This window comes from Oncorhynchus keta, chromosome 23 (assembly GCF_023373465.1).
Source record: "Oncorhynchus keta strain PuntledgeMale-10-30-2019 chromosome 23, Oket_V2, whole genome shotgun sequence".
NCBI lineage: Eukaryota > Metazoa > Chordata > Actinopteri > Salmoniformes > Salmonidae > Oncorhynchus > Oncorhynchus keta.
Genome location: NC_068443.1, coordinates 35,758,985 through 35,773,346, shown reverse-complemented (window position 1 = coordinate 35,773,346; position 14,362 = coordinate 35,758,985). Strand labels below are relative to the sequence as shown.

General features: G+C 42.5%; 1 protein-coding gene across 3 annotated transcripts; it reads right to left on the bottom strand.

The window, feature by feature from the left end:
- Positions 1–95: 95 nt before the first annotated feature.
- On the bottom strand, positions 96–13,838 carry LOC118402236 (uncharacterized). 3 transcript variants are annotated; one of them, XM_035800272.2, is made up of 4 exons: positions 13,697–13,838; positions 1,736–3,725; positions 1,165–1,250; positions 96–827 (listed from the first exon to the last, which is right to left on the bottom strand). In XM_035800272.2, exons 2-4 carry the CDS (start codon positions 3,612–3,614, stop codon positions 747–749), a joined length of 2,046 nt encoding a protein of 681 aa, XP_035656165.1. In that variant the 5' UTR covers positions 3,615–3,725; positions 13,697–13,838; the 3' UTR covers positions 96–746. The 3 variants fall into 3 exon arrangements, with proteins under 3 accessions (XP_035656165.1, XP_035656164.1, XP_035656163.1); XM_035800271.2 differs by lacking the exon at positions 13,697–13,838 and adding an exon at positions 11,869–12,254 and having other exon boundaries at positions 96–854; XM_035800270.2 differs by lacking the exon at positions 13,697–13,838 and adding an exon at positions 11,869–12,254.
- Positions 13,839–14,362: the final 524 nt, after the last annotated feature.

The window sequence follows — 14,362 nt, the reverse complement described above, 5'->3', positions numbered from 1 at the left end:
ATACACACTGACAGGCACATGCATTTCTAGGTAACAGGAGGACACAGCCAATTATTGTCCTTAATGTCAATCCAACTTTATTTTGGTGTAGCATTTTCAATTGAGAATTAACAAAAACACGTTCTCCGTGAAACAACACTTAAAGATGAATGCCATTTAAACGTTAAAGTATTCCGCTTGGAGTTTTGTGCTGTCTAGCAAGTAATACTAAACCAACTGCAACCCAAAAAATATGACATTTGAATGTTTAAAAAAAAAAAGGCATTGAAAAGGCATCTCAATGGCAATGTCAGGTCAAGCTTTGAATATACTAGAAGTGGCTATCATATTAAACACTTTGCATGGAGTTAATTATGCAGGTAGTCATAATATACATTATTTTCCAAACAAATTGGTCGCTGGTGTAAGTCCACATTTCTCAGCCTTTTTTAATTTAAAGTCTGTGAATACAATACAAAAATGCAATATCTTTTGTATAACCAAGACTGTACTTAAAAAATGTAAAAATCTTAACCAGACAATATAATCACGTACTTGTCACATTCAAAAAGCATCTGGCAGTCCATATCTTCAAATTCTCATCTCTTACAATTTTAATTTTACATTTGTTTCACAACTTTAAAGCTACAGTACCGGTAAATATTCAAGCTGTATCAATAGCAGAACTGGAAAACATCTAAAGTTCAGGAAGTTGGCATCTGTAGTATGGCACGGTATTATTCTGGTTTGATGTTCTTTACTCTTGTTCATGGTTGACAAATAGTCCTGCCTCCCATCTCTGAGCCATGGCATTCTTTTTCCTCGGTCCTGGCGAGAGATTCTGGGAACTGGAGGAAAGAGTTTCACCTGTAAAACTGCATGCAGTTTCAAGGTGAAAATGGATGGTGATTTATTAAAATGGTTGATGGCAAAATATTATCGGGGAAATGTAACGAGAAGACTTAAACATGAGCACATGCAATGTTATTTAAATGAGTCATTCTGATTTCAATTTCGTGAGGCAATCAGATGACAAAAGCATTTCTAGCCTGCTCATGTTTGGCATTTTGACATTACAACGAACAGCACAGGGGAATTGACCAAGCTAGCCTAGTCACCTGAAAATGTGCGTGCATCTGTTTACACATTCTGTTCATCTTGAATTATTGGAGATAGGAGACATACCCTATGGTCACATGACAGGGTGGAGCGGTCCAGCTTTCGAGTCCTTGATGGTGATGAAGGGGAAGACACACATTTCAATGGCACTTCTGAAAAAGAGAGAAACCAGTTAATACTCATACATTCGTATGCGTAGAGACCTATCATGAATTTAGACTAATTGGGAATGAGACGCTCAGTATATCCTAAGTATGCTATAAGTCTAAGGCAGGTAAGATGAAAAGATCAGCTGTTGAGTCAGAAAAATACCACTAATGATGCAATGAAAACACAACACCGCTACAAACCACAAACTCTTTTCCATAATGACCACGTGTACGTGTTCCTTCCATCCCTCTCCTCACCCCTACCTGGGCTCGAACCAGGGACCCTCTGCACACATCGACAAGTCAACCTTGGAGCACCGTTACCCATCGCTCCACAAAAACTGCAGCCCTTGCAGAGCAAGGGAAACGACTACTTCAAGGTCTCAGAGCGAGATCTGTTACCGAATTAAACGCTATTAGCGTGCACCCTGATAACTAGTTAGCCATTTCACAACGGTTACACATGCACATCATTAATCAGCACATACCTGCTTTATCAAAGCTCAGGTTATCAAGGAGGTTTGGGGACACCAGGACGGTGTCGTACTTCTCCCTGGTCTGCATCTGGCTCTTCTGCCTCCTCCACTCCTCCTCCCTCTGCTTCACCATCTTAATCTCCTGGTCCACCAGGGACATGGAGCTCCGCGAGCGCAGCTTGAAGAAGGGGTTGTTGACAAATGTGCTCTCCTGTGTCTCCTGGCAGGAGGCCGAGCTCAGGCAGAACTCAGAGGCACTCCGGATGATCAGGTTGGACGTCTCCAAAATGATGACATTGGCTGACGTCTCCAAGGGCCACTCACTGTACCTGCTGGGCCCCGGAGATAGCAGGGATCCCCGGGTGCGGTGCCTCGGGCTGGTGGGGTAGGAGTCCGGCTCCAGGATGATAACATTTTGGGCGGTCATCTCATGGTAGGTTGCACCCCTTGGTGTGGGCGATGGGGAGGTGGATATGGAGACGGTTGGGTTCTTTGCGTTGGGAGACCTCAAAGGCCTGCATCCGGGATCACTAGACTCAAACATCTTCCGTTTCTCTTCCACCTCATGGCAAAGGCCTTTGCCGTACTTGCCGGGGTAGAGAGTAGTTGGTCGGGTTTTCGAATCTCCAGCGTGACCCTGTTTGGCAATCTCTCTCTCACGCCTGAAGTTCTCCTCACGCTCTATGGTCTGTCGTATCTCCCTTTCGACAGGGTTGTCTGAGTCCTCGTAAAGGGACCTGTAGCTGAAGTCATCCATACCGGAGTCTTCTGAACATGGGCTGAACTGAGTGTGTTGAAAGTCACCAAGGGCAAGGCTGTCAATTTCGGGGTCCCTCCTGGGTCGGTCAATGTTCCTGACGGGTGTGTACATGGCGCTGTGACCTCCCTGGCACATCCCCTGCTGTCTGACAGTGGGCTGGTGGACCTGGACCTCTCCTTGGGTCTGCTCCTCCATTTGACGCCACTGCTTCCGAGCCCCCTGGAAGTCCACATGCTCTGTACTAATGTTCTTGCTCTTCATTTCTTGTATCACACAGTAGTCTTTAGGAACCTTCTTGTCGGGGTCAGAGCTTGCAGAAGAGCTTGCAGATGTAGAACGACTCACTTTGCGAGTCCTGCCTTGGCTGACCTCTTCTTCATCCTCTGGAATTTTGGATAAGCCCTGGAACTTGCCAGAGGGCATGTCTTGGATCTCGCATTCTGTCGGGCAATCGGGTTGTTCAAGAACGCGAGGACTATCTCCAGTTTCACCCATGGCCCCATTCTCTGCCTCCCCTGCCTCCCCTGCGGCTCTGTCCTTCTCGAGGGCCTCTTGAGCATTTCCATCACAACCTTCCTCCTTGTTGACTGTAGAGGCAAAAGTGGACCTCCACTGGTCGTCAGCCTCGCTGTCTGATGACACGATGGCCATTTCTACCTGGAGACAGTCACTCAGGTCATCTCGGTCAGGGTCGTGACAGGACCCTGTTGAGACATCTGAGGAGACCTCCTCTCGGATGCGCTGCTCCAAGATGGACTCTTGTGTCATCGTCACTTCTGATGGAGAAGAGTTGCCCAGGTGACCTTGTGCAAGCAGGTCTTCCACCTTGCAAACGGGTTCACTACCAAATATACTTGAGGAGTTGAGTAACTGTGTTAGACTGAAATCATTTCGTCCAGTCTCAAAGTTGTGAGTCTCCTCCTCTCTGTTCACCTCACCACTTTCATCATCTTCGTCCGGTTCATCCACTGACGTTTTTAAGTTCTCTTTTGTTCCTCTGTATTCTGCGAAAGGTTCTCGGTCACATTCTTCCTCGCTTTCGCTAAGCAGGTGTCTCTGGTCCTCTGTTTCCCCAGAATCCATTTTATAGTCTGTTAGGTTCGCCATCTCTGAAAGCTGACTGGTCTCCATGGCTATGGCCCCAGAGTGGAATTCTTTTTCTTTCTCTTGTGGAGTGTCGATAGCACTGCAGCCCTCAATCACTTCATTCCCCTTTATCGTTTTCACTCCAGCTGTGGCTCTCTATGGAAGCCAAATAAAACATTATCAGAGGAGAACCTGTCTTGGTATGAGGTATTTCTATCAGTTTTCTTCCTTCAATGGCTCTTTTTGAAGTGTGGTGGTGAGTAGAATTTTTTACATATTACATCTCAAATTGAAGAAATGTTTTTATTTGACCTTTTTTTTAAACAAGAGAATAAGAACCCCTATACCAGCCAGTACCCTCAGTTCGGCGTAAGAATTTAATTCCAAAACACTATATATCAATTTTCTGGAATGTTGGTCAATTAACCTTTTTTGTTTAAAGAACTTATTAAATAGATTGTATTTTTCCCCATCTAATGATGACATGGGGTTGTTAAATGACAGACATGAATTTGTTTGAAACCTATGACTAGATGGTTTCATTTCAGAGAAACAAACGATCACATTTTGTTGCAAAATGAGATGTATCCACCTCACTCTCACAGAGAAGTGTCCCTGCAAGGTTTTACACTGTGGTGGAATCATTGTAATCAAAAGGATAGACTTTTAGATTTCTTCAAAACAATCAACTTTATTATTTAATTACTGCAGTAATGGAGCTGGTCGGTAATCACCCCTGGAGGTGATCACTGCGAACTCAACGAGCTGTTTCGAACCACATCATTTTATAGCAAAGTCCACAATCCTTAAGTCTACATGACAAACAGATGTATGGAATGGATCACAAGGTTAAGATTTGTATGAAAGGTATTTATAAGTCACAGCAGACAGTATATGCTGTAAAAACAGTTCTCATTGTGTAGAGACCAGGGTCTGGTCCCCCACCTCCATACTGCAGCCATCTCCCCCTGGTACCCCAGTACAGAAACATTAACTCATGCTCTGGAATGCAGTATCACCCAAAGACATCGTAAATCTTCTAGAGGCCCATCCTCAGTAGAACACCCACAGATGAGTGTTCTAACAACCCCTTATTCTGTTGCATGAAACAGCCATTTGATGCAATAACAGCCGTATCACATAATCTTGTAATTTCTACCATAACTGTGAAATGTGACTCATTTCAGGAAACTAAGCATATGTCGCAAGTCACGACTTCACAGGAGGCATTTGAATGTTTAATTTTTTGGTTGTCAAAATGCGTTTCTTTTGGCAGAAATGCCTTCTGGAACATTTGAACTTTCATGTGCCTTAATTACAAAGTTGTATGTCATCTGTAAATACGAATAAAGTTGTTAAATTACGAGCCTAGTTGGTTTAGCCACAGAAAAAGACAGGGACCTTCCCGCTAGCCATGATTGGCGGAGATAATGAATGGGCTGGACATGCTGAGAGATGAGTTTCGGATTGGTCTACCGTGTAGCATCTTCTGTCTATAAAATGAGCTGCTTGTTATGTGTAATCCTTTCTACTGCAGTTTTTTTCTGAAAGATATAACATTAGCCATGGAAAACTGCAAATGTGCGCTCAATAACATTGCTGCCCTGAATTTATCAGCCGCTATCGACAAAGGTCAGTGGGGAAAAGTTGGACAACTTTCAGGAGGACGATTCTTATGGCATTGCACACGGTCAGTGTGAACCAGAGTGACTTGACACAATGAGCCAAGCAAGCTGTATAAACAAAACAGAAAGGATACAGGACCTCTTATTTAATGAAAGTGGTTGCAGTCTGTCGTGAAGCGTTCATCCATGTATACGGGTAAGAGAGATTAGTTTCAGATATGATATGTTTCTAATTTTGTCAAAGTTGTTTTCATTGCAAGTTAAAGCTCACTATTAGCTAGCTAGGTAACGTTAGGTGGTTGGCTATCTAGCTAACATTGTGTATCTGTGTAGTAATATTCTCTCAGAAAGCCAATTACATTACTACTTATAGCCTAATGTTAGCTAATGAACCAGCTAACATTTAACCTATTGGCTAGCTATAACAATCGCTAAAAGTTCATTGTTTAGCTAACTAGCTACATGTCTAAACAAAAGACTCCACTTCGCCAGATGATTGCATGACCCATCAAGTTATCCAGGAGTGTCTGACTGTGATTACGGCCATCTATTGTATAATAATGCTAAAATATTTGTATCTGGAATTTGTCTTTCAGTAGAGCACATCTGACTCTCCTCCACCAGTCATACAAGGAGAATGGTCTAATTGCCTCCCATCAAAAAGAGAGCTTACACTTGAAACATGAGGACTTGCAGCAAGTTGTGAACTTCAACAACTACGCAAATGATAATGCGATAGTATTACCAGGGCGCCACCCAGGACAAAAACACATTGGTGGAAAGCTGCTGCCATCTCGTGACAAAAGCAGTGGTGTGACGTCTCTACAAGGAATCGATGACAACACTTGGTATGTAAAAGCATAAACAACACATTTGATTATTTAATTGACCTCCAACATGATTGGCACTACTTTTATTGATCTCACATTATTTGTGTATTTTCCAGAGGTACGCATATTCGGGCTGTCTTCCTTCAGGAATCTGTGGCGAAAATTGCTGCTCCACATCTCAAGCACTAATCCCAGGACAGGGATTGTGAAGGGCAGCACTGTGACAGGGGTAAATATCCCACAGCTGGTTGGACTGGAGGATGGTACGGTGCTGGTGGAAAGCTACGGCTGGCAACAACAGCTGACTCTGCACTTCAGGCCGCTGCCACAGATCAAGCAGTACCAGCACTTCAGGTGAATATCATTTTCATTGCATTTTATGAGGTCATTCTTGTTATCTAAACTTGAACTGATGTTATGCAAGGTTGTAATGTCTTCTCAATTTGTTTTGTTATTTCCTGTTTTCCAGCTTTGATGCTCTGGTGCCTGGTGTTGTCGCCAAGGAGCTTTCAGACTCAGTCGAGACCAGGTTTTAGCTGCTGTGCAATGCTGACATCCTTCCTCCCATAGATGGTCTGCCTGTACAAGCACCACCTGGACTGGACACAGCTTGACAAATGTATATTTATGAAACGGGCTCTCCAAATATAGATTCTCTTGTTCATGTGTGGTTTGGACAGACCAGTTCATCACCGGGGGCGAGTTCCCAGTCATCAACACTATCTGCAGTGCCTCTATTCACATAACTCTCTCCTAACACACGCGCCATATGTTACTCCTACTATTTATTTTGTTATCCTGCTGCTCAGCCACTTTACCCATGATTGTATGCATATAACTACCTCGTCTATTACCAGTATCACTGATATCGTTATTGATATTGTTCTTGTACATACGGTATATTATTTTGTTCTTTCTCTACAAGCATTGACACTTATTTTTTATTTATATTGACACTATCTAATTTTGATATTGCTAATATGCAAGTAACCATTTCGCTGCACCATTTACACCTTCTGTAGAGACCTATCCACTTTGCAAGATCTGGCTCTGGGTTATAGAATTTCTTTCACATGACCCATGAATTTAGACAAGTGTGTCTGGGTAAGCGTCATCTAATATTTATAAAATATTTTTATCTGGACACTTTCTGTTTACCTGGAATTTGTACTTAATTGTGGGCTACTACTTTTACCACTTTTAGTCATAATCTTTACTACACTACTCACTGTTTACCACATGACCTCACATGTGAATCCTGAAAGAGATGGGTGGGGCTGGTTTAAGAGGGTGTGAACAATGCTGAATGGGTGTAGACACAGAGCTCTCCAGTAGGTGTACCAAAAGATTCAAGAGCCATTTTCTCAAAAGTGGGGTTACAAGTTTATCAACTTTCATTTGGAATAGGGTGCTATTTGGGAGGATCCCTAACTTTTAACCAAACTTAAGGCTAGATTTATGATGTGTTGAATTTATATGTTAAATATACAGTATTTGAATATTCCATTCCAGCTAAACAATGTGTATATATAGTGTTTTGCTACAAAACCAATTGTAATGCACATCTAAAAGCTATGAATAAAAAAAACTGGGGACGAATGTCAATTCAACATTAATTCAACCAGTGTGTGCCCCAGTGGGCCCCAGTGGGCACACACATAAATCTACCTATAAACATACCAGGCAAGTCAGTTAAGAACAGATTCTTATTTTCAATGACAGCCTGGGAACAGTGGGTTAACTGCCTGTTCAGGGGCAGAATGACAGATTTGTACCTTGTCAGCTCGGGGGTTTGAACTCACAACCTTCCAGTTACTAGTCCAACGCTCTAACCACTAGGCTACGCTGCCGCTACACTTCTGATTGGTGGATATAGCGTTTTGGATGTAAACTCTTCAAAGACCATATCTCCTTATAGGTATTATAACACCCACAATTGGTTAACAGGTTAAGACTTTGGTTCTCTGTGATATGACACCAGAGTTTCACCATGCCACTTTCATTTCATCAAAGCATTGTCTTCACGCTGGTGCTCACCGAGGGTGGGAGGAAATCTTTTGATAGCATAAGTCACGATGAGAAGTGCTGCAAACTGAGCATGGCATCGCTCTAAGTGGGTTAGAATTAGCATGATTTCCTTCGTTTCTCAGCCAAGCATGTTATTCTGCCAGGGATAACACGTGGATGTCAAAGAATATGCAGCTGACGATTATTTTTTTTTAAGGTGTCTTTAGATTGACATTTGGACGAGGTTTTCATGCAAAACATGCATGCTATGAAATATGGTAACCAGACCATTTTCTGTGACCCTTAATTTCAGTTGACATGTGATTTAAACTGACTGAGTGGGGATGTAAAGCAAATACACACAATTCAGCCTACACAACCCCCCCCCCCCTCCCACACACACGATAGTCCTAACCATCATACAGTATATATCGCCAAGACAACATGTATTGCACAGTGAATACACCCACACACCAATACTGCCAATTCGCACCATTGAATTTGGCATGGGCTACCGTCCACCAGTTAACAGCAATTATTTTTCAAGTCAAGCTGCGTAGCGTGTATATTGCCTAAGATATGTGAAAGCTTGGAGACCACATACAGTGGGGAGAACAAGTATTTGATACACTGCCGATTTTGCAGGTTTTCCTACTTACAAAGCATGTAGAGGTCTGTAATTTTTATCATACGTACACATCAACTGTGAGGACGGAATCTAAAACAAAAATCCAGACAATCACATTGTATTGATGATTGATGATTTTTAAGTAATTCATTTGCATTTTATTGCATGACATAAGTATTTGATCACCTACCAACCAGTAAGAATTCCGGCTCTGACAGACCTGTTAGTTTTTCTTTAAGAAGCCCTCCTATTCTCCACTCGTTACCTGTATTAACTGCACCTGTTTGAACTCGTTACCTGTATAAAAGACACCTGTCCACACACTCAATCAAACAGACTCCAACCGCTCCACAATGGCCAAGACCAGAGAGCTGTGTAAGGACATCAGGGTAAAATTGTAGACCTGCACAAGGCTGGGATGGGCTACAGGACAATAGGCAAGCAGCTTGGTGAGAAGGCAACAACTGTTGGCGCAATTATTAGAAAATGGAAGAAGTTCAAGATGACGGTCAATCACCCTCGGTCTGGGGCTCCATGCAAGATATCACCTCGTGGGGCATCAATGATCATGAGGAAGGTGAGGGATCAGCCCAGAACTACACGGCAGGACCTGGTCAATGACCTGGAGAGAGCTGGGACCACAGTCTCAAAGAAAACCATTAGTAACACACTACGCAGTCATGGATTAAAATCCTGCAGCGCACGCAAGGTCCCCCTGCTCAAGCCAGCGCATGTCCAGGCCCGTCTGAAGTTTGCCAATGACCATCTGGATGATCCAGAGGAGGAATGGGAGAAGGTCATGTGGTCTGATGAGACATAAATAGAGCTTTTTGTTTCTAAACTCCACTCGCTGTGTTTGGAGGAAGAAGGATGAGTACAACCCCAAGAACACCATCCCAACCGTGAAGCATGGAGGTGGAAACATCATTCTTTGGGGATGCTTTTCTGCAATGGGGACAGGACGACTGCACTGTATTGAGGGGAGGATGGATGGGGCCATGTATCATGAGATCTTGGCCAACAACCCCCTTCCCTCAGTAAAAGCATTGAATATGGGTCGTGGCTGGGTCTTTCAGCATGACAACGACCCGAAACACACAGCCAGGGCAACTAAGGAGTGGCTCCGTAAGAAGCATCTCAAGGTCCTGGAGTGGCCTAGCCAGTCTCCAGACCTGAACCCAATAGAATATCTTTGGAGGGACCTGAAAGTCCGTATTGCCTACAGGAAACGTATAATCTCTGTAATTGCAAACAAAGTACCAAATATTAAGTTCTGCTTTTCTGATATATCAAATACTTATGTCACGCAATAAAATGCAAATGAATTACTTAAAAATCATACAATGTGATTTTCTGGACTTTTGTTTTAGATTCCGTCTCTCACAGTTGAAGTAAACCTATGATAAACATTACAGACCTCTACATGCTTTGTAAGTAGGCAAACCTGCAAAATCGGCAGTGTATCAAATACTTGTTCTCCCCACTGTATATGCTACGAATCAACTGTTGCTTTATCTGGAGAGAAAAAAAATACATACAATTAAGGCTGTGTGTGTGTGTGTTTGTGCACATGTGGGCCTGTGTACTGTGACTGTAATGGTTTTTGGCAGAGAACAGAATAAACCCATCTGAAAGAACAAATTGGATGCATTATGTATGGTCTAAATACCTCGCCCCCACCATTTTGGGTTGTTCCCCATAGCGTTTGAACATCGGGTCCTGGTACTGCAGAACAGGGAATCAGTACTTTTGAGCCCTCAGGGCATCCAGCCCAGCCTCCATCCACAACCCTGTGCTAAGACCTGGATTCAACCTGTAACAGTAATTCATCCATAATGCGGTATCAATCTTATAGCCGATCGTTGGAGTGGTTACTTTGCCTGTACAGTTTCCAGTGGGAAGCTCTTAACTTGCCATAGTTCTGCTTCTCCAATCTCCAGTGCATCACCATACAGTACATGCTGTTCCTCGCTAATTGCTGTCAAGCACATCTACTGGTGTCTCTTGACTGCTTTATGGTTGGAGATCAAGTCCACTGGATGTGAATCTCATATTCATGAGCCAACATACTGTATATAAATATAGCTTTGGAACGGTTGCCTAGAAACTTGCTGATATGAAAATCCAAGCCCTCCTGGGGACAGCTTGTACAGTGTACAATCTTTCATCCTCTGGGTCAAATTACATGTACATATGGCAGTGTTAAATGTTCAGCTCTCTGCCATAACTGTGATGCCTTGATTTATCAGATGGATCAGATTTATCTGGAAAGATATAGCAGGGATGGGTGTTGAAAAGTAGCGTAGCCTAAACTATACACACACCATCAATAAATGTACATTTTACTGAATAGCCGTTAATAATTGTGAATGTTGTACAGTATGGTCGGAAAAAAAAGGAATGAGGAGGAAATCATGGTTCTTTTGGTGTTTTGCAGTCGGTCAAATTACAACAGGCCTAGGGCTGGCAACCCATTTCACCTTCACCGTCATGTCTCTTTGTGTGTCCATGTCATGTGTACTGTTATATAATGACCACAAGGCCCATGGTATGAACCTGTAGGCTACACATCACAACTGATAGGAAAATGGAGTCTTCTCTCTGCACAGCCTTTGATTATCTGATTATCAGGTTACAGCAAGATGACCTACCTGTTATCCTGTTTTGTGTGTGTGTGTGTGTGTGGGGGGTGAAAATACAACTAAAAGATTACTTGATTGTTAAGAATAAGGAGACCCCCCCCCAACACCCTCTCCCTTAAGCCATAGTTTCCTAGGATACTCAACCAACGGGAAAAAGAACCATCATTTGCAGTGATAGGATGTGAAGGAACATATCTTTATCAGAATGAATGCTTTTCTGATAATAAATGTGTAAAATATCTTAATGTAAAGTTACTATTTTCTTCTTCATAAAGGCAAACCACCTGTTATATGGCTGAGTACCAATAATAGTTAGGATGTCAGCTCCAAAAGTCACACTGCGCAAATTACAGACGTTTCAACCATTCTGCAACGGGAATGTAGATAGATAGTAAATGCAGGCAAATGCCCAGAATCGTGACAGATAATCTCACGTAGTATACCCTATCCGAGCAAAATCCATGCGGTTGATGTACTCAACCAGCCCTTGCGCATGCTGCCAATAAAAAAAATCTGTCCATGGCGAAAATATGCAGCATATGGATATATTAAATATCTGGTACCTACCAGCAGTCTCCAACAGAGCAACCAGAAGGATATCATCTCCAATTTACCCAGGCGCCTACATATTATTTGAACTACACTGACAAGTGGAGAACTCAACCATGCGGCCACCCGTCGCGAGTAATTCAGGTTTGATTTGGAGAGTGAACATATTTGCGTTTCTGTGGGTGTGTGTGGTGGGTCTCGGTTGGAATCATCGATCTGCATGGCAAACTTGTCTGAAGTTAACTAGAGCAGACGCGATAAGTATTGGCATAAACGCCACTGAAATGCATTGAATCAAACGCGACCCCGGCTCTTCTCTCATAGCATCCTCCCTAGTCCCCAATCACATAGATACGTTGGGTGTGCATGCATCGACTTCTGCAGCGTCTAGCTATCGCCCCCAGGCTCCATCTCTTTCAGGGACCAGCTATTGAGCGTTTGATTTTGCCCACGCACTTTTTGAAACACTAGTCGATTTTCATGACCAAGGTCACTGTTGCTCTCCGAATTATTAGTTAACTGATTGATTATTTATTGTGGTCCTTCGTCTTCTACCTTTAGCTGACAACATGTTACACATTATATACACTCTTTCTCTGACATGTGAGTGAACCATCTCTGTCTGGTTTTGTCCATATATTTCGTTCCTATGACCATGTCTCTCGGGCTGTCGGGGTTGTGGTATTAATATGATGTAGCTACAGGTGGAAAATTAGAACATCTGTAAACCTTTCCAGGAGAAATCCGCGTCAGCTGTTTCAAAGATAAACCAGAACTGAGGGGCACCAGTGAAGCCTTGGGTGATGACATGTATTTAAGACACAGTTGCCATTCAAAAGCCATTCAAATCTGGATAAATTATGGATTTGTAAGCAAGGTGGATTCTCTTCTGTGCCCAATATTTGGGATCAATTGTTCACTTTGGACACTTTTTGATAAACGAGGCATTTAAAGGTGTTAGTTCATTAAAATCAGAAGATAACCCCCAGAACCACCATATCTACATACATACAGAAGAGAACCCCCCCAAACCACCGTATCTATCACATACATACAGATACAGAAAATCTATACAACACACAGTTAGTTCTATTTGCCCAAATTGGTTAAAATGATATACCCCTTATATATCCCTATCTTTTGTAATGAGAATGCCCGTAAACTGGAACCTTTTGGTTTCCAAGTGACATTCCATCTGTGCAAAATACCTGAAACTGTATGTCAGAGTAGCTTTCAAAAGCTCTTCCCTCAACTCACAACAACTTGGCTCAGCCCTCCACCCAGAAATAAAAAACCTATAAAGCGAATAAATAATCATTCAAAAATAAACTCCCCTCAGTCTTAAACCAGTGGTACACTTGACATCCTCTCCAGCGTGTGCAGGAAAGTGCAGTGCTGCTGTGAGTGTTTCTACAGTTGAATCCACCCTCTTGTGTTTTCTCCTAAACTCAGCTTGCTCACTGGAGCAGAGATTTGTTTCTATCCACTTCACCCACACACTGAAGCAACAACAAGATCAGAATCGACCAAATATCAATAACACAAGTTATTTATGTTTAAGCATAGCTCTCTCCCTCTCTACCATTTTGTCTCTTTGTATCTTTCATTCTTTCTCTCTCTTTCCCTGTTTTTCTTTGTCTCTATCAATCTTTCTCACTCTTTTTGTATTTACTCAATACTCTGAACAGTTAATCATTTCTACAAAACTGTGAAGTAATTTAATGAACTTCCTACTTTGGTCACTGTCTCTAAAGTGCCTGTAATGATTCTCAGCCTGATGCTGAAAAACTAGGTCATGACCAAACGTCATAGATACAAAGTGAGTGTTGTGTTGCTGCTCTCTTACCTCTCAGGGAGTTTCCAAGGTGATCCGGGTTTGGGCTGGTCCAGTGGTGGAGTGATAAAGTGGAGTGTGCTTGTCTGTATATGTCTGACACACAAACACACACACACACACACAACACAATACGCCACAGCGGCAGGCAGCGACACAAATCGGGTACGTGGGAATCAACCAATCACAAAACAGCAGTTTTGGTGACAGTTGTTACACACACATACTATTTGATGTGGTGTTACAGGCATGTCACCAACAGCTGGGATAAATACAAAAACTTCCCACACAGCCTCCTACACAGCTAGTTGTTAGCTACTCCTCCACACAGCCTCCTACACAGCTAGCTGAGCTACTCCTGTCAAGGATTTTGAATGGTAGAATTGTCACAAAATTTCATGAATATGGATTTTCTCTAGTGTCACATTTTATCTTTCCTATAAAAGGTCTGTGAAGAGAAATCTATTTCTCAGTAAGAGACAGTGGGGTACTAAAAGTAATTATAGATTTCTGCACAGTATTTTAAAATGGATATCGACATATACCTAGTAGCATCATCCCTTATGCTTAATGTTACTGTCACACAATCACATCTTATTTAAATCAAAGCCTACATCAAGGGACTTAAGAAAAGCTCAGTTTCATTGCCTTTGTAGTGTAACAACAGTAAAACACCCA

What these genes read in the sequence shown, in the direction of transcription:
- LOC118402236 (XM_035800270.2), bottom strand. Translation starts at nt 12,072, where the DNA reads ATGCAGATCGATGATTCCAACCGAGACCCACCACACACACCCACAGAA. An exon ending in CCTGAGCTTTGATAAAGCAG is followed by an intron (nt 1,251 to 1,735) that starts GTATGTGCTGAT and finishes TCTCTTTTTCAG; the next exon opens with AAGTGCCATTGAAATGTGTG. An exon ending in CCCTGTCATGTGACCATAGG is followed by an intron (nt 828 to 1,164) that starts GTATGTCTCCTA and finishes TCTTTCCTCCAG; the next exon opens with TTCCCAGAATCTCTCGCCAG.